Genomic DNA, 20,246 nt, shown 5'->3' on the forward strand with positions numbered 1-20,246 from the left:
TCCTCAGGAGTGCAGCACCCCCTGGGGGCTGGAGCAGCTATCTGGGTCACTGAGAACCTAAGAGGCTCTTCCCTAGGGCAGCCCAACTCAGAAGGACGGCCTGAGAATGTAGGTGGATCTTTTCACAGTCTGGCCAAGCTTGTTGCAGCTTTTCTGGGCTGCAGGGGCTCTTCCAGGGGGCTGGTGGTGCTGAGCAGTTATTCCGCGGGAGTGGGGCACCCCCTGGGGGCTTGGGTGGGTAGCAGGGCCGTTGGAAACCCAAGAGGCTCCTCCCCAGGGCAGCCCGACTCAGAAAGACCGTCTGAGATCTTTTCCCGGCTCGGCCAAGCTTGTTGCAGCTTTTCTGTGCTGCAGGGGTTCCTGCCTGGAGCTGGCAGTCCTATGCAGCTGATCCACTAGGTCTCACACCCCCTGGGTGCTTGGGAGGGTAGCAGGGCCACTGGAAACCCAAGAGGCTCCTCCCCGGGGCAGCCTGACTCAGAAAGACCGTCTGAGATCTTTTCCTGACTCGGCCAGGCTTGTTGCAGCTTTTCTGGGCTGCAGGGGGTTCTGCCTGGAGCTGGCAGTCCTATGTAGCTGGTCCACTAGGTCTCAGCACCCTCTGGGGTCTTGGGCAGGTAGCAGGGCCGTTGGAGACCCAAGAGGCTCCTCCCTGGGGCAGCCTGACTCAGAAAAACCGTCTGAGATCTTTTCCCGACTCGGCCAGGCTTGTTGCAGCTTTTCTGGGCTGCAGCGGGTCCTGCCTGGAACTGGCAGTCCTGTACAGCTGATCCTCTAGAGCTTGGCACCCCCTGGGGGCTTGGGCGGGTAGCAGGGCCGCTGGAAATCCAAGAGGCTCCTCCCCGGGGCAGCCCGACTCAGAAAAGCCGTCCGAGAATTAGGCAGATCTATTCATGGCCTGGCTAGGCTTGTTCTAGCTTTTCTGGGCTGCAGGCCTTTTCTCGGGGGCTGGTGGTGTTTGGTGCTGCTCTGCGGAAGTGTAGCCCCTCCAAAGGGCAAGCAGGCCTGTGCGGGGACAGCCCCTGCGGTGGTAGGCTTCAGGCAATTGTTGAGGCCAGCCCTCCTGGATGGCAGGCAGCCCCAGGTCCAGCGAGAGCGTAGGGGGTGGTGGGGGTGGGGGGGGATGCACTGGGAAGCACAGCTTTCAGCTAGCTAGCGGGCCTGTAAGCTTGCTGTGGTGTGGGGGGTATTCTATGGGGACCCACCCCTTCTTCTCTTCCCTTCCCAGCATGGGCGCAGACCAGGCTCTTCTCCCAGGTTCCCTCTGATGCGGCTTTCCACTTCTCCGCCCCTAGAGTATTGTTCCCTTCCTCTGCGACAGCTTTGTTTTCTAGTCTCCCAGGCAGTCTCTGCCCCGTCAAATGGTTTCTAGACCTCCCAAGCAGTTTCCGCTCTGCCCCGCCCCCCCAGCCCGTTCTCGGGGTCTAACCTCTGGAGCTGAGGTCTCAGTGCCCAGCCCCCACCCAGGTGTCTCAATTTTTGGTGACTCTGCCCGTAGTTCAGATGGTCCGTGGGGTTCTTGATTGGCTTTTCCGTACTCCAACTTACTGCTACACTCTTGTCTGCATCTGGAGATTCCTCCGGTTCGTTTGATCTTTCGCCCGGTAGGTGACTTTCCAGGGTGCGGGATCCCTTTCTCCTCTGCAGTTCCCTTTCGGGAGCCCCCGTCTCGCTCGGATTCGCCTTCTCTCACTCTCCTCTTTTCTCCCGTTCTGCCCAGTAATGTCACGAACTTCTTGCCGTTATTGGAGTTTAGGTTCCTCTGCCAGCGATTGGTTGCTGTTCTGTGCGAGTCATTTATTCTGTAGATGTGCTTTTTTTGTTGTGTTTGTGGGAGAGGGCGAGCGTGTCCCCCACTCCTCCGCCATCTTGTCCTCTCCGCTGAAGCTTTTTTTAAATGTCTATTAAAACTCATCAGGGAAGTCATCTGGTTCTGGACTTTTCTTCACTGGGATATTTTTGATTATCAATTCAACCTTTTTATTAAGAATTGGTCTATTCACACTTTACATTTCTTCCTCAATCAAACTTGTAGTTTGTATGTTTCTAAGAATGTTTCCATTTCTTCTAGGATGTCCCGTTTACAGGCATTTAGCTGTTCACAGTAGCCTCTTATGATCCTTTGTATTTCTGTGGTATCAGTTGTAATGTCTCCTTTTTCAGCTCTAATTTTCTTGAGTTGGGTCCTCTCTTTTTCGCTTGGTTAGTCTAGGTAAAGGTTTGTCATTTTGTTTATCTTTTCAAAGAACCAATTTTTGGTTAATCTTTTCTATCCTTTTCTTGTTTTATTTCATTTATTTCTGCTCTAGTCTTTATTTTTTCCTTCCTTCTGCTAACTTGTGGCTTAATTTGTTCTTTTCCTAGTTTCTTAAGTTAGGTTATTTCTTTGGGATCATTCTTGCTTCTTAATGTAGGTGTTTATTACTGTGAATTTCCATTTTAGAACTGATTTTGCTGCATCCCATAAGTTTTGGTATGTTATATAGTTCCTTTTTTCGTCTCAAGATTTTTTTTTTTTTTTTTTTTTTTGGTCTTTTTGCTTTTTCTAGGGCTGCACTTGCGGCATATGGAGGTTCCCAGGCTAAGGGTCTGATCGGAGCTGTAGCTGCCAAGCCTACGCCACAGCCACAGCAATGCAGGATCCGAGCCTCATCTGCAACCTACACCGCAGCTCATGGCAACACCGGATCCACTGAGCAAGGCCAGGGATCGAACCCACAACCTCATAGTTCTCAGTCGGATTCGTTAATCACTGAGCCATGATGGGAACTCCTCAAGATACTTTTTTTTTTTAAATTTTTTTTAATTTGTTGTTGTTGTTGTTGTTGTTGCTATTTCTTGGGCCGCTCCCGCGGCATATGAAGGTTCCCAGGCTAGGGGTCGAATCGGAGCTGTAGCCACCGGCCTACGCCAGAGCCACAGCAACGCGGGATCCGAGCCGCGTCTGCGACCTACACCACAGGTCACGGCAACGCCGGATCGTTAACCCACTGAGCAAGGCCAGGGACCGAACCCGCAACCTCATGGTTCCTAGTCGAATTCGTTAACCACTGTGCCACGGCGGGAACTCCCTCAAGATACTTTTTAATTTTACCTTTAATTTCTTCTTTGATCCATTGGTTGTTTAGAATAGTGTTATTTAATGTCCATGTTTTTGTGGATTTTTCAGTTTTCCTCCTGTTACTGATTTCTAATTTCATACCATTGTGGTCAGAGACAACACTTAGTATGATTTCAGTCTTATTCAATTTGCTGGTTTGTTCTGTGGACTAACATGTGGTATATCCTAGAGTATGTCCCATGTGCCACTCAATGTGTGTTCTGCTTTGTAGATTAGAATGTTCTGTATATGTCTGTTAGGTCCATTTGGTCTATAGTGTTTTTCAGATTCACTGTTTCTTTATTGACTTTCTTTCTGTATAATCTGTTCGTTGTTGAGAGTAGGGTATTAAACATCCCAACTATTTAGTATTGCTGTGTATTTCTTTTTTAATTCTGTTACAGTTTTTGCTTAACGTATTTAAATATTCTGGTGTTGGATGCATAAATATTTATAGTTGTTATATCTTCTTGGTTTATTGATCCCTTTATCATTATATAATGACTTTTTTTTTTTTTTTTTTACCATTTTCAGTTTAAAGTCTGTGTTGTCTAATACAACCATAGCTACTCGTGTTTTGTTTTGTTGGTTATGCTTTCCTTGATGTATCTTTTCTTTTTCTTCCTAGTCACCCTCAGTGTTTGTGTGTCTTTAAGGCCAAAGTGAGTCTCCTGTAGGCAGCATATCTGTGGATCTTTTTTTTTTTTTTTAAATCTATTTAGTTTTTGTGTGCCTTTTGAGTGGAGAATTTAATCCATTTAAATTTAAAGTCATTATTGATAAGTAAGAACTCACTATTGCCATTTTGTTCATTTTCTGGTTGTTTTGTAGATCCATTGTTCCTTGTTTCTTATCCTGCTGTCTTTGTGTTTGTGTGTGTGTGTGTCTTGATGTCTTGTGGAATCACTATGCTGTCACTTCTTATCATGTTCTTTTGTATAATTACTACAGGTTTTTTTAGTTTATGGTTACTGTAATACTAATAAAAATATCTTAAAATTATTACACCCTAATGTAATAGGGTGTAATTGGGATTAGTAGAGGCAAAGTATTAATGACAATATAGCTTAATAGAAATCTTATGCTTCACACTTTTACTTCTTCTCTCACATTTTATATTATTGATGCTTCAGTTGACATTTTCTTTTGTTTTTCTTCTGCTTTTTTTTTTGCTTTTTTAGGGCCATACCCGGGGCACATGGAGGTTCCCAGGCTAGGGGTCCAATCAGAGCTATAGCTGCTGGCCCACACCACAGCCACAGCAACACCAGATCCAAGCCATATCTGCAACCTACACCACAGCTCATGGCAATGCTGGATCCTTTAACCCACTGAGCGAGGCCAGGGATCAAACCTGTAACCTCATGGTTATTAGTCAGAGTCATTTCTGCTGCACCACAATGGGAATGCCCTCAGTTGACTTTTTTTTTTTGTCTTTTTGCCATTTCTTGGGCCACCCCTGTGGCATATGGAGGTTCCCAGGCTAGGGGTCTAGTTGGAGCTGTAGCTGCCAGCCTACACCAGAGCCACAGCAATGCGGGATCCGAGCCGCATCTGCGACCTACACCACAGCTCACAGCAACGCCAGATCGTTAACCCACTGAGCAAGGGCAGGGATCAAACCCACAACCTCATGGTTCCTAGCCGGATTCGTTAACCACTGCGCCACGACGGGAACTCCGACATATTTTTTGTATTGTGTAACTAACAGCAGATCATTATAGTTTGGGTTATTTTTACTGTGTTTTATAACTTTTTAATATATTTAAAAATTATTTGCCATCACGGTCTATACCAGGAGATTAAATATATTTCCCTGTGCTATACAGTAGGATCGTATTGTTTATCCATTCTAAATTTAATACTTTGCCTCTACTAATCCCAAACTCCCCGTCCCTCCCCTTTCCCCCTTGGCAACCATGAACCTGTTTTCCTTGTCCATGGGTCTGTTTCTGTTTGGTAGATAGGATCATTTGTGCAATATTTTAGATTCCCCATGTAAGTGATATCATATGATATTTGTCTTTCTCTTTTCGACTTCACTTAATATGAGAATCTCTGGTTGCATCCATGTTGCTGCAAATGGCGTTATTTCATTCATTTTTATGACTGAGTAGTATTCCTGTGTATAAACGTACCACATCTTCTTAATCCATTCATCTGTCAGTGGACATTTAGGTTAGACATGTTTCCTTATCTTGGCTATTAGTAGTGCTGCAATGAACATGGGTGCATGAATCTTTTTGATTTATAGTTTTGTCTGGGTACATACCCAGGAGAGGGATTGCTGGATCATAAGGTAATTGTTTTTAGTTTTCTGAGGAAGCTCTGCACTGTTTTCCATAGTGGTTGTACCAATTTACATTCCCACCAACAGTGTAGGAGGCTTCCCTTTTCTCCACACTCTCTCCAGCGTTTGTTATTTGTAGACTTTTTATTGATGGCCATCCTGAACTGGTGCGAGGCACTACATCATTGAAGTTTTGATTCGCATTTCTCTAATAGTGATGTTGAGCATGTTTTTATGTGCTTGCTGGCCATCTATATGTCTTCTTTGGGGAAATGTCTCTTCTGCCCATTTTTCACTTGGGTTGATGGCTTTTTTGTTGGTGAGTGATATAAGTTGTTAGTATATATTGGAGATTAAGTCCTTGTTTATTGCATCATTTGCAGCTGTTTTCTCCCATTCTGTAGGTCTGTTCATTTGTTTGTTCATCTGTTCATTTGTTCTTTCTTTCTTTCAGTTTCCTTTGATGTACAAAAGCTTGTAAGTTTGATTTCGTCCCATTTGTTTATTTTTGTTTTCATTTCTATTGCTTTGGGAGACTGACCTAATAAGATGTTTGTACAGTTTATGTCAGAATGTTTTGTCTATGTTCTCTTCTAGGAGTTTTATATGTCACCTTATGTTTAAGTCTTTGAGCCATTTGAGTTTATTTTTGTGCATGGTGTGAGGGTGTGTTCTAATTTCATGGATTTACATGCAGTTGTCCAGTTTTCCCAGTACCACTTGCTGAAGAGACTGTGTCCTTCTTATTTTATATTCTTGCCTCTTCCTTTGTTGAAGATTATTGAATGTAGGTATCTGGGTTTATTTCTGGGCTCTCTATTGTGTTCCAGTGATCCATATGTATTTTTTTAAACTCATAAACTAGAGTTGTAGGTGGATTATGTACTATTGTTAAAGTGTTACTAACCCTTAACTTTGACTATGTATCACCCATTACCAGTGAGTTTTATATTGCCTTATGTTATGGGGTAATTGGGATTCGTTTGCTTCCACTCAGATAGCTCCCTTTAGCATTTCTTGTGAGGCGGATCAGATCCAGTGGTGAATTCCCTCATCTTTTATTTGTTTTGGAAAGTCCTTATTTAGCTTTCATTTCTGAGGGACAGTATACTTGGTTGAGGGTTTTGTTTTTTTTTTTTCAGAATTTTGAATATGTCATCCCCTTCTCTTCTGGTCTAAAGTGGTTCTGCCAGTAGTCTTATGGGGTTCCCTTACATGTAATTTCTTTCTTTTTTCTTGCTGCTTTTAAAAATCTTTTCAGTCTTTGACTTTTGACACTTTAATCATGATGTATATTGGTGTAGCTCTCTGGGTTTACCTCATTTGGGATCCTTTGGGCCTTTTGTATCTGGATGTCTGGTTTTCTCCCTTGATTTGGGAAGTTTTTAGTCATTATTGCTTTAAATGTATCTTCCATCTCTGTCTCTTCTTTTTGAATTCCCATGATGGGAATATTGTTTCTTTTCATTGTGTCCCATACACTTTCTTCACTCTTTTTCATTCTTTACTCTTTTTGTTCTGACTGGATAATTTCAAATGTCCTGTCTTCTAGGTTGTTGATTTTTCCTTCTGCATGGTTGAGTCTGCCTTTGAAACTTCCACTGAATTCCTCAAACATTTTTCAGCCTTCCATTGAATTCCTCAGTTTTTGTGTTTTTAAGCTCTAGGACTTTTGTTTGCTTTATCTTTTTGATGATTTCTGTTTCTTTGTTGAATTTCTTGTTCATTAATTATTTTTATTTTCTTACATTTCACTGAACTACTTTAAGAGGATTATTCTTAATTCTTTGACAGTTTGAAGGTCTTTATTTTTTTAGGGTCAGTTATTTGAGCTTTATTCATTTCTTTTGGTGGTGTTATATTTACCTGGTTTTTTGTGAGCGTTGATTGCTTACTTTGGTGTGTGTGCATTTGTGTAAGTGGTTTTCTCTTCCAGACTTTGCAGGTTCACTTTGACAGCGATAGTTTTTACCAATCAGCTCAGTTTGAGTTTTTGGGTGTGTCTGCTGGCAATGTCTTTAGATAGGTGGGGCCTGCTCTAAGGTCTCATTTTGGTGAGGCAGCTCTTTGAGCTGTGAGGTCAGAGTAGTGGGTGGTGTGCCACTGGATGAGAACATATAGACAGGAGTTCCAGCTTGGTTTCTCTGCCCAAGGGAGGCTGTAGGATGGGCCTTGTGGTTGCCTGGATTCTCTGGTCGGGCTTTCTAGATGGTCAGGACTGGGTACTATACTCACCAGTAGGTGGGGCTATGAATTAGCTTCCCTGCAGTTTGGGGACCTGAGTCTGGCAAGATTGTACATTGAATATTCTGGTCAGGTGAGGCCTCACGCTTTGCTCTGCACGTAGGGAAAGCCGTGGGCTGTACTGTCTGTTCAAGTGCTGGGAAGAAGGGCTTGGGTGGGCTACACAGCTTCCTTTGTGCTCTGGACAGGCTCCCCAGCCAGGCAGGCTGAATGCTGTGTTCAATAATGAGTGGGGCTATAAGTTACTTTCTCTACCAAGGCACAGCAGAAGCAGTTCCAAAGCCACTAGGGCTCTTTGTGGTCTTGACTCAAGCTGCCCCATGCCGTACGCGGTCTCTGGTTGAACAGGGCGGATGACTTTGCTTTTGTATGATCAGTTCTGCCCAGCTGAACTGATGCTCTTGGCTTGAGCACTGCTGGATTATGTGCCTGGTTCCAGGTGTTCTTGGCAGTTCTTTCTGTGCGGGGGCTGGGTGTACCGGCAGCTCTGCAGGACATTTTCTCATGCCCCATTCTTCATTTCCGCCAGGGCTCTGTCTTCCCTCACCAATCCCCTCCTCACCTCACTGTGCTCCTGATGGAAAGGCTTCCGTTTGTTTGAGGTCATAGTTTTTAAAGAGGTGAAGGTACTGGTTGGAACTCTTTCTGTAGAGTGTGAACAGCAGGCCATAGATGCCAGTTGGGAAATACGACTCTTGGGCACATAAGGCCACTTTGCTCAGCTCTGCCCTTGGTAGAGACATTGGTATTGGGAAGACTCGGCTCGTCCATCCCCCTCACCCGTTGTATTTTATTCTCCAGGACAGACCTTTAAGCTCTTGCCAGCGACAGATGGTGCCTGAGTAGCACTGAGCTCAGTGAAGAACTAGAAATTCTGGAAGCTGCTCTGTGGATCTTAAATACGTAATTCCTTGTGGGTGCTGTGGTGATCCAGTGTCCACGGTGGGGGGAGAGCGTTTGTTTGGACCATCTACTGTTGCTGGTGTGAAGGGTTTCTCTTTACTTGACAGATATGCTAGTTCAGGGCAAACTCCTGGAGGCAGGGCCATGTCTTCTCGTTGCATTACCAGCCCCTACCTGAGTGCCTCGCGTGGGGTAGCTGCTTGATACATGTCTTTTGACCAAATGAATGTTGGATTTGCGCTATCCTCGTGGTTGCTCCTGACAAGTTGGGACCCAGTGCTTGGGTTCAGCTGCATCTTCTGGATGCCTGGCAGCTAGGAGCTAAGTCCCAGCAGCGGCCTGGACTTTTTGTCCTCAAGGCTGTTCTAGTGACTAAACTGTGCTGCCTTGCTCATGGGCTGGTCTGGGCCCTATCCTGCGCCAGGCACTACCTTGGCAGCTGCAAGGATGGTGAAGAGGTGTTGGCCTGCTTCTCAGGAATGCCATTGCATCAAGTGCCTTTAATCATCATTTTCCTGTTGATTTGTCCTCAATTCAGTGGCCTTTCTGGTCTCGTCAATATTAAAGAATCTATCTAAGGACAGTCCCTGGATATGAAGCGTTCCTGAGAGGGAGCAGAATTGAACTCAAGAGGAGAGGACAGTGCTTCTCAAGGCAGTCTGGCCTGATTACAGAGACGTCTTTCTGCTCAGGAGGGCTGAGCAGCTGACGAGCTCTGCGGCATCAGGGCAGAAGCTGCACATTTGGGACTCCAGGCAGAAGAGTGTTCTTCCTCCTCCTGGTCTGTGTCCCAGGCCTCCCGTAATGGCCCCCAGTTTCCCCCAGCCTCATCCCATAATCAGACCTCTCTCCACAGATATGTAGCGAGTTGTCCATTTAATAAGGATCGATTTTCTCTAGCCCAGCAGGATCACCTGCCCCATCCATGCATCCACCAGTTTTGAACACTGACTGTATGGCCGGCACCACGTTGAGGCCCTGGGGATATAGTGGTGAATGAGGCAGTCACTTCCGTCAAAGAGCTCACGGTCTAGCTTGGGAGACCCATGTGACCACATGTAAACAGCACACAGTCGTGAATGTCATGATGCTTTGCAGACAGTGAACTGTGGAAACATAGCTGTGGTAGAGAGATGAGGAAAGAAGAAGGAAGGAGAGAATGATTCCAAAGACAGTCAATAAAATATATGTCACAGGGCTTAGGTAATGGCGAACCCCTCTCAGATTTAGTCTTTTCTAAAGCAGTGGTCTTTTAATCTTTGTGCTCTTAGTAGAGAAATTGTGTTTCTCAATAAAATTCTCCATGGCCCTTCAGTGAATAAAACAAGCAAAAGCAGAGCACCTTTGGTTAGATTGGGGATGGGGTGAAATGGTCTAGAGAGCTTTCCGCTTGGCTCCGCCTGGGCTTCTGCGCCCCGACCCCTGCTTCTCCGAAGGAGCTCCGAGACTAGCGGTTCTGGTGCTGCTGGGGTACAGCTTTGCCTTGGAGGGGCTTGGCACCTATAGGCTTGGTACAGGCAAATCTCTGCGTCTGTCATTCCCACCTAGGACCTAAACTGGACAGCTCGGCTTTTCTTTCGGGTCAGAGATACCTAAATATGATACGTAGAGGTAGAAAGGGGCGGATCGAGTGGGGAATCAGTTTCCCTTTCTGAGAATGGAGTTAGTTGTGGTTCCCCAAGGCTTAGGGCGGCCCCCCAGTGGCCATGCCTCTGGTGTACACTTTCTCAGCAGGGGAAAAGCCCGTCCCAGGCCTTGTTAGTGCAGAGGCCTCTGCTGGAGGAGCTTGTTCAGAGTTGTCCAGGGAACCCAGGGAGAGCTGTGGGCCTCTCTGGGGATGGCTGAGTGGATCCTGCTCAGAGAAAGTTCTAGACCAGGCCAGCAGAGGGGAGCTCAGCTGACTCTGTGGATGGATACCACCACTGCTACTAACTAGGCACCCTACCAAGGTCTTAAGAGTGTGATGGACCCTGAGCTAAGGGTTTTGTATGATTGGCTCAGTTTATCCTCATGTCAGCCCCTTGCAGGAGATTTTATCCTTAGCTCCCAATTTGCCAGTGAGGAAATTGTCACGGAGAGGCGGCAGGGGAAAGGAGCGGTAGAGCTGGCAGTCAAGCTGCAGTACTCTGGCTCCCCAGGGGTCGTGCCTGGGTACTTCCGATACCTCTAACACCAGCTTGTGCCTCCAAGCTGGGGATTTTTATTTGGGGCCTTAACTGTAACGGACCAGTTGCAGAACACAGACTTTGTCTTTGATTTTTATGCATATAATGTACGTATTTATATATCTTTTTATTTTTAAAAACATCCTTTAGATGTGGGCAGGCAGACGTTGGTGCCAGGCTGCTTTGCCGCCAGGGGGAGAAGGTTCACGGAGATGCCGTGTCCCCTAAAGCGGTTCCTGACAAACCCCCAGGCTGCCCCGCTGAGCTGGCCACCCAGCTCCCGGCCGCCGAGGGCGGAGAGAGGGACGGCTGAACTGGGGCTGCATCCTCAGAGGGGAATGCGAGGGTTTCATTCTCATCCCCCCACCCCCCCCGACTGAGGCCCAGAGCTCTTCTACCGGGATTGCCCTGGACGTGTTCTTTCTCACAGAGAGGATGCTTTCTAGCCATGTGACTGACACTCAAGGCAAGGCCACCAACTCTTCAACAGCCCATTGGAGCCCAGCCCAGTTCAGGCAGACCAGTGGTTTTCAAAATGTCAACCTTTGAAAAAATAGAACCACTATCCCAAGCCCAGATTGCGTGGTCCCAGCAAGCACCTCTGTCTAGATCCTTCGATTTTGCTCCTCGTGGCTTTCTCTCTGATCCCTTCTCTAGGAGTTTTTGGTTTGGGGTGGGAGGAAGCAGAGACTGGAAGGAGAGTTGGCGTTATCTGCGGATTTCACTTGCCACGCCCTCTCTGTCCCTCATTATCAGGCATGACTAAGGTTTGTGTTTTAGAGGATTAGGATGTCTGTGCCGTTTTGCAAGTAGAAGTTTAGGAGTTTTTCTTAGAATCAAACATCAAGCGAGAAAAACAAGTCTAACATAAAAGCCCAAAGCAAAGGAACCCAACGGAAAATGCCATTCTGTTCAGACTTATGGCCCGTAGGAAAAATTTCAAAAATACTCCTTCAAAGGGCCAGGCAGCAGGCCTCCCATTTAAGCTTTGCAACTGTTACAGGATGTCTCTGCTCACACACTGCTTTGAAATTTTACCCTCCTCCTCCTGAGCAATCAAACCCCTCGCTTGCTCTCTTTCTGCAGCCTTGAGTGGGCCCGTTCTTGCCCTCCAGCGGGGCACAGTTCTAGGGTCACGCCGTTTTGGAAAAGCACTGGTGCAAACCAGTATTATTCTTGGACCTGCTTTTCCCTTTTGTCCCCTTTCTTCTTCTGAGCCTAGAGGTCACATTCAGAAAGGCAGCTGGGTTTTCTAGGTTAGGGCAGAGTCTGGACGCTTTCCAGGGGTCTTTTGGCCACGAAGGGATTGCTCTCGTCGCTACCCTCGGTGCCTGGTGTAGAGACCGGGTCTCTCCCACTCAAGTGTACTCGGAAGAACTTTTCCCCCACTCCATTTTGTTTCCAAAGTCAATTTATTGAAGATTAAGTCATAAAGCCAGTGATTATAATTTTAATGAAAAATATCCTGTATCACTCAAGACTGAAAAGAACAAAAATGCCCCTTAGAAACACTGCTTTGAAAAATAATCACATTAACTTTACACACAACAAGTCCTTTCTTAAGCTTTATTTAAGAAATCGAGTACTATATAGTTCAATATATATAAGACACATCCAGTATTGTGTTCCTGATAGCAAGTGCATAGATTTTATTAAGATATCATTTTCACTCGATATAAACGTTTCATGGTCACATGAAGATACTATTCCAGTGATTTTGCCCAAGCATGAGAGGAGAAAACAGAACACAGCAGAAATAGTGAACTACAACAGAGATGAAAAACAAAAACAGCGAATTAGCAGAACAGTCGATTCCTGATAAGTGAATAAGCTGATTGTCTGGTCACAAGGTTTTATTCACTTATCAGGAACGATTCACAGTACGTTAATGTTCACTGTCCCCCCTAGCCTGCCAGCTAAGAGTGCCAGCCCAAGACCACTCATGACTGCTGTGGGCTGTGCAGACGTGTGGCTTCCATCAGCAGGGTAAACGTTGACAGTTCCATCATTTCCCGAGGCGGTCTGTGCGGGCAAACTGCACCTGCTGACAGGGCAGCGGTATTGGGTAGGTGTGAATTTAGCAGGGACCGACTTTGCAGTCACAAGTGCTTAAGGGAACTAGCGGTTTCGTCCCCTTCTTTGGAGAATTACTGTTTCTTGTTGTTGGAAAAACAACAACAACAAAATCTGGCTTTGTCTTTCCTTTCTTTGTTGACTTAGTGTGAGTCTTTTGCCTTGTGCCAAATGGTGGAGATACATATATATATATATATTTATACATACTTATATTACTTAAATATTTAAAAACTAAAAACACTTGCATCTTGGAAGGAGTTGATGGCCCTCTTCACCCCCTTCTCCCTCCCTCACACCTTCTAACCACCCCCCAAAGAAGATGATAACAAGAAAGAAAAATCACACCCTTTGCCCTCTTTCCCACTCCTGTCAGCAGTGGGTTTTCAGAGGCAAACTCCTGCAGGCTCTGATGAGACTTAAGGAGGAGCTGGGGCAGGAATCAGCTCCCGTCTGTGCGGGTTTGGAGCTGGTGGGAGTCGCTTCCTGAGGTGCCCGGCCTCGGGGGAAGGGCCTCCCTCCCTGCGCCTCAGCCGGCCCCTCTCTGGCGGAGCCGACACTCGGAAAAAGACAAGTCTGGGGGCCCCAGCGGCTGCGGACACCGGAGGGGGACGGGCCTGAGCACCTGCGGGGGAATCTCCTGGGCGGCCCGAGGCCGGCCGCCGGTGCTGCGGGCGGAGGCGGCCCGAGCGCGTGCGTCTCCGGAGGTGGAGGAGAGGTGGGCAGCGGGGTCCTGTAAGAGCACTTGGAGGGCAGGCGGAGTCCTGAGCGTAGCAGGCGGGCGGGGGGCTGTGGCTTCACGCTGAGGGGGGACAGGGAAGGGCTTGCCCTCAGCTCTCCCTGCCGAGCGGGGCGGGGCGGGGGCGGGGGACGAGGCTTCCTCACAGACGGACACGCATCCCCGAGGGCGCGTGTGGCCGCGCGTGGCCTTCTGCTTTCATTTGGAAATGGGTGGTAGAGCCTGAAGACTGGCGCGTGGGGAACGTCCCCTGGTCCCCCCAATCCCGCCAGACTGGGCAGAGCTTCCGTTGGGGCCCTTGCAAGGCTTTCTTTCCTCTTGTATTGGTTTTACTAATTAAAGCTGCTCCCGGAGTCAGTCAGTGCTTACAAAATAGGTTGCTCTTCTATACATATCTAGTGAGTGATGGCAACGCACAGATGACACTTCACCCTTTTTGCACCTCTTCACCAGGTGAGTAAGTTTATTTTTTCCTCCCTTGAGAGCTCACCTCTAAAAAATGTGATTGGCTTTTGAGAAGAGGTTGATGGTAAGTAATGCTGTGTCTTTGGATTCGTGCGTAGACAGAGGGAACCCCAGCTCTGCTGCTTCGCCTCTTAAGTTTAAGATGATGCAGCAAAAGCAGCAGCCGTTTGAAACGAGTGTTAAGAACCGAACACATACACAGGGGCGGGGGAGAGAGGCGAGAGAATGTGCAGTGTAGCCGTGTGGTCCAAAGACTGTACGAGGTCCTGGCAAATCCCACCCGGTAGGCAGCTGTGGAGTGGACCACAGCAGTGAGTCTTAAGTCTTGGAAGCGGTGGTTAAAATGGGCTGTCGTACCTAAATCAGAGGTGGCTGGTGTGTAGTTCCCCCTTTCCCCAAATCAGATATTCACTTAGGTGGAATCGACTGTATCTTTTTACACGACATATAAAAAAAAAACAGATACGTGAAACAGTGAGGTGTGCAGATGTATCACCAACACAGAATGACTACCAACAATACAACACGCAGAGAGAGAAACAAGTATTAGGAAAATGGTTTAATATTGGAGACAGAAGCAAAAAACTGCATCACACGATAACATACGTTACAAAAATAAGTTTGACTGTTTCAACTACACGGTTATGTTCACAATGAGGACAGAAGAATCAGAAAAAACTCTGATCTAAACAGCGAAAAAGCAAACTCCTAAAGTTTTAACTAATACATTTATCCACTTAAAGTGACTTGAGTACTTCTAAATCTAATTACCTTATTGTGTAACTGCACAATACAGAATAAAAAGTGAAACTTACCGCTGTATTTTAAGACAAAATTCTAATGCTAGATATAAGCAAAGGGAAAAAAGAAATCAAGCCAAAGTTTTTAATTCTCAAAAGAAAAGCAACTTTCTTTCGATCAACCAGAAATCAAACTTGAAATCAGTCATTGTCAGGGGGCCCACTAGAGTAAGCCACAAAAATTTCCTTTTTTTTTTTTTTAATCTCCAGTATAAAAAGTTCCACTGGTACAAAATGCATAAGTACAATCAGTTGTAGAAATAGGAAAGCCTGCGTTATTTTTTTTTTTTTTTGGCTCAAATTCCATCAAACAACAAAATCCAAATGCATCAATAAAACAAACAATACTCAAATGGTCTTACAGTTTCCACTAGGTTGCATTAACTTTGGCTTTTCTCAGACAATATTTAAAAACTATTTCGTAATTCTAAACAAAATGATATTATTCGTCTACAAACAACAATTCTCACAGCACAGAAAAACACAAATACATTGTTTTTGTATGACATTATTCAAAAAGGTAATGAAACTACAGGTTTTTTTTTTAAATTTTATTTCTTCTTGTTAATTAGCACTTAAGATAATAAAAACAGAAACAGTAAAATGAGTCCAGAGTAGCACAAGCCAAAGAACTATAAACCCCTATGGTGAAAGAAAGATGAACTTGTTACGCCTTTGAGGACTGCCATTTGATCGCAATTCTCTAATTTAGTTTAAAAACGACTATTCTCTACACTTGATTTTTAAAAAAGCAGTTTCCCTGTGTGTGTTTTTTTCCTCTGGCACAGGCCCTTCGCACCCTTGCAGCTTTTTCCTTTAGATATTGAAAGATAAAGTGAAGAAAAGGACGCTTATCTTTGAGGAGGGTTATCTTTTTGGCAATGACACATGACCAAAAAAAGAGAAGCGGACTTTCCCCCTAAAAGTAACTATCTCAGTTGCCTTCGGGAAGAAACATTCAGCTCCAAGCTCCCGCAGCTTTCGGGGGAGATGGGGGCAGGAGGTGTGAGAGGCGGGGAGAAGGAAAACGGGAAGCAAAGATGATGTGTAATTGATCAGAGATCCCGAATGAAAGAGTCTAGGAAAGTCCCATGGTGTCATCTTGCATTCCTAGTACGCACGGCGTGCCACCACATCATGTACACGAGAGGGACATGTGCCATAACCTTTGTGAGTCAGCTGCCCGCTGCAGGAAGTACAAAATAGCCCTCGAAGGATGAAGGAAGGCCCCAGCAGTAGTAAACACGTGTGAGGATAGTACAGAGCGTTCATTGTAAGTGCATGTGCTATAAGAAGGAAACTTTTTTTTTTTTTTTTTTTGCATCATTAGTGGCTAGTCCTTTCCATCCCAGGGCTATCACATCCACAGCACACATGAAATCAAACAGAGTGGTGAGTGGGAAGGGGAGCCAGCAGTTTCTAAACTCCAGGAGAGACAAAGAAGCTTCCAGAAAGGCAGGAGCTTGTGTTGGGGCTGTGGGGGGTAGGTAACTTTGGGGTTTGCCAGGACAACAAGAGACCGTTCACATTCACACGTGAAGTAGAAGTCAAAGAAAGATGGCACTTTGCAAAGTGGCGGCGGGAACCAGTGTTTGCCAGTAACGATGAAGAACTGAGTTTGCCTTGAACGGTCAGGCCCCTTTAGATGCATTTGATTCAAAAGAAACAAAGACAAGAAAAGGACTGTCAACTTCTAACTCCAGACACCTTGCTTATTCAGAGGTATCCACTGGGCTCAGAATCCCCAGCACAATGGCTGAGCAAAGACATAAATTTAGGAGCATTTAAGAAATAAAAGCAAACATCCCTCCAAAGTCTACCGCATCCTCACAAAGCCATTTCACTGGAAGGTACACGAAAATAGTTCAAACTGGAATTTACCATTAATCCGATCTCTAACATGTGCTGAATTTAAGGTTCATTCAGGTGCTTGACTATCTACCATTCCCCTCGGAAAATGTACCCAGTAAACTCTTTTTAACCAAAGCCGAAGAAGGAATTCCAGCAGCAAATGAGGAATTTGAAGGAAAAAAATAATAATAATACTTTAACCCTCTTTTTGTTTTTAAGATTTTGCTTTTGAATCCCAACCAAAGGATAAAAAAGTAGTAAAGACAAAACAACTCAAGGATATATATGGAAAAAAACTTCAAATTGGAAACACCCCAAAACAAATGAAAATGATGACAGTATAAAAAGTTATCGACATTCCAGATAGCTCTGGGTAGAAAGGGTTAAAAGTTCAAAACTTTCTCACCTTAGAGGTTTCCATATATTATGAAGAAAATACATTGTGAGGTTGCCGTCACAGCATTGATGTGCAGAGTGGTTAAAAAAGTGAGACATGGGCACTTATACAATGTCTTACAAAAAACGTCATAGAGAAATAACAAACAATAACAATTTCAGGCAACAAGACCACAGGATAGCAAGTTAACAAACTTTTTAACCTCTTTTTTTTTGTTTTTTGTTTTTTAAATATTAGGGATTTATACAAAACACATAATAAAATACCCATGTTATCAAATTACTTCTCACAAGAAACACACTGAAGCTCTAGGAAGGAAGTACCTTTGGAATTTGGCACTATATATTTTCACTTTTTCTTTAAAAGAAAAAAAAAAATCACATTTTGCTGAACACAAACACATCTAAATAGTCCACAATAAAAAAAAAATGACATCAATGCTTTACAAGCCAACACAAAACTTATTCTGGAATAGGTTTTTTTTTTTTTTTTCTTTTTTTCCCTCACATGAAATTTTTTAAGCAAACCATTTTTTTTGAAATTCTTTTTTGTTATAAGTAAACCAATTCTAAACTTGTCTTATCAACAAAGAACATTAAGACCATAAGACTCATGATGAAACCACAACTTAATTCACAGAAGCACCAACATAACACAGTTTACAGTAACCTTTCTCCTGTACATTGAAACAGTATAAAATATAGGTAATTTCATGTGCATTAAACCATGGATTGTCTAACTGTGAGTCAGTTCAGCAAAAGGTGACACAAATAGGTAGCATTTGCCCCAAAACAGGGTAAATATTTTTCTTATACTAATCTACAAAAAGTGGTTCTCTATATATATCTTAATGAGAAAGTGAGCCACCTAAAATGGCCTTATCAAAAAACTTTACACTGCCTGAAAAATGTAAAAACTATTACAGACCTCTAGAGACTTAAAATCAGACAGTTTTTTTTCTCAAACTGTTTTTGGAAGTAGTCTGTTAGAAACCAACATTCTGTGTCCCTGGACACATATTGCTATTGTTACCAGTGACCGGGAAGAATGCCAATCCCTGTATAATACTTTCAAGTCTGTTTTATGAAAAGAAAAAAAAAAATAAGAAAGAAACATTTTTGCCACAGGTTTTTTTCTATAATTAATTTGTCTAATAATAAATTTCAGTCTTGCATGAATGCAGCAATGTTTTTCACATTGACTTCCCAGAATTCATAGCTAGATGAGGTCACATGCAAATTTCAAAGGTCAAACTAGATCAAAGGTCAGTAGGAGAACCAAATATGATGTGAGGTCAGAAAGACATCAGAAACAATGACGGGACGATGAAACTTTTTTTTTGAGACGCCACAGGGACATGCTAGGCAAACGGTGAACTAACGGGCATGAAGATGTCTAGGGAGAAAACAGGGAGAGGAAAAAGTTACACAGAATCTGCGCAGCAGCAACAAAATCACTCTTCTGGGAGCAGGAGGCACACTAATGCAAATCTTAGGTCAGTAGGGAGCCTACGAGCCATCCACGTAATTTGCATTTCTGACAACCTTTATCCACAGCACAATGGAACCCGGGAGAATCCATCCGGAGAGGGAGAGGGGATGGATTCTGGGGAGGGGGGCCGGCAGGGGTGAGGAGAGGATCCGGTTTCAACGAATGTGACATAGGGGGAAGTCAGAAGACCGAGCTGTAAACTAGAGCATGGGAGTTACGAACAAAACCGTCAGACAGGTACAAACAACGAGAGGAGAAAGCATGAGCTGTGGGCCTAGGGTTCAACGGTGAAAAAAAGCCCATTCCTAGAACGATTCCTCTAGAGACTACTTCAGAAGGATCTAGCTAGCACAGAGAACTGCTCTTTAGGTACCCAATAAGTTAACAGTAGGCAATAAATAACTTCCATTATTTCTGAGGCAGTAAAAATTTTGTACAAAAATAGAAATGCTTTTTTTACAAATAAAATTTACAGGCCTGTGGCTTTCTTTTTTATTTATGTATTATTTATGTATTTATTTATTATTAAATTTATCTTTCAAGAAACATCAAGTATTTTCACTCATTTTTATTTTATTTTTAAACCCTGTAGCTTTAAGAAACAGATCTCTAAATCTTTTTTTTTACACGAATCCTTTCTAAAAACTAAAATGAAATAACAACAAAATAGACAACCAGTGTAATAACCTGACCAATAAATGTTTCTTTGAACCCTAAAATAAAATCCTACTTATTAAAAACAAACCAAATGTAGTGGAAAGACATTTCTGTATTGTTTTAAGTGCTTCTCCTGGCTTTCCTCTCTCACTAGGCCACCGCCTTCACCTCTACCGACAGCGGGCGCCCTCCTGAGGGTGGGGAGGGGGGCGCGGGCAGGAGGGGCGAATTCTCCAGGCAGTGCTCTGGGGGGCACCAGGGGTCTCAGAGTTAGAATTGCACATTAGCCTTTGTTTGCCTTTTAAATTCGCAAGATGTCATTTATTTGTGTATGTGTGTTTTTCTTGAAAAAAGCAAAAAAAAAAAAAAAAAAAACCAACAACAAAAACAAAAAAACCCAAAACAAAAACGAAACGAAAAAGGTAAAAGGAGATTCAACTTGCAACACAAAGGAGATTACAGTGGCACAAGTGGAGAGGAGTTTACTCGATAGAAACAGGGTAGCCGGAGTTTAATTGTGGCGGACTGGGGAGGGGCCGGGAGGGGAGATGGAGGCCTTATGGTAGAAGTAACCGTCTCTCTTGGTAAAAGTTGGCAATGTGTCCTCCTCTGCCTTTCCTGTTGAGCACAGGCTGGCTCGTGGGACTTACCCTAAGAAAGCTAAAATAAGAGCAGGGAGCCTCTGGGGTTAGGATCAGTAAGGTTTGCTGTCGTTTTTGGAGCGCTTCAGCTGGACCTTCAAGCGTTTCATGCCAATCTGAAAGCCGTTCATAGCCTGGATAGCAGCTTGTGCGGACACTGGATTGTCGTAGCTCACAAAACCTGGAAAACACAGGGGAGCGAGGGAATCAAGACGGAGAGGCAGGGGGACAAAGAAGGGGGCTGGCTGGAGGGTCCAACTGCGGATGGTGAGTGACACGTGCCTCAGCGGCACAGGTCCTGTTCTAGGGGCAACGCTGGGCGCATCCCCTGAGAGGCAGGGAGAAAGATGGCTGGGCTGGTGATTCGCTGTCAGGTGAACAAAACTGCTCTGCAGAAAGCCTCGTCTGTTTTCTGACTGCGGTCAAAGCC

At 44.6% G+C, this 20,246-nt stretch overlaps 1 protein-coding gene and 1 long non-coding RNA gene across 55 annotated transcripts in view; one reads left to right on the plus strand and one right to left on the minus strand.

The window, feature by feature from the left end:
* Positions 1–20,246, plus strand: part of LOC146399583 (uncharacterized) — a 37,117-nt gene that overhangs the window by 12,555 nt on the left and 4,316 nt on the right. The gene's annotated exons all lie outside the window — the stretch shown is intronic.
* CELF2 (CUGBP Elav-like family member 2) overlaps positions 12,113–20,246 on the minus strand; it is an 872,498-nt gene continuing 864,364 nt past the window's right edge. For 23 of the 54 annotated variants that reach the window (XR_014817160.1, XR_014817158.1, XM_084978869.1 and 20 more), the window contains 2 exons: positions 19,826–19,997; positions 16,836–18,422 (listed from right to left, as the gene is read on the minus strand). Coding sequence is in view for 51 of the 54 variants with exons in the window: in XM_084978869.1 (XP_084834995.1) it covers positions 19,870–19,997 (128 nt within the window). In the remaining 3 variants the exon portion in view is untranslated. 54 annotated transcript variants of the gene reach the window in all.

This window comes from Sus scrofa, chromosome 10 (genome assembly GCF_054392235.1).
Source record: "Sus scrofa isolate SSC_HxYL_T2T_F1_AM1 chromosome 10, Sscrofa_HxYL_maternal_Yorkshire_Landrace_v2.0, whole genome shotgun sequence".
In the NCBI taxonomy this organism is placed as follows: Eukaryota; Metazoa; Chordata; class Mammalia; order Artiodactyla; family Suidae; genus Sus; species Sus scrofa.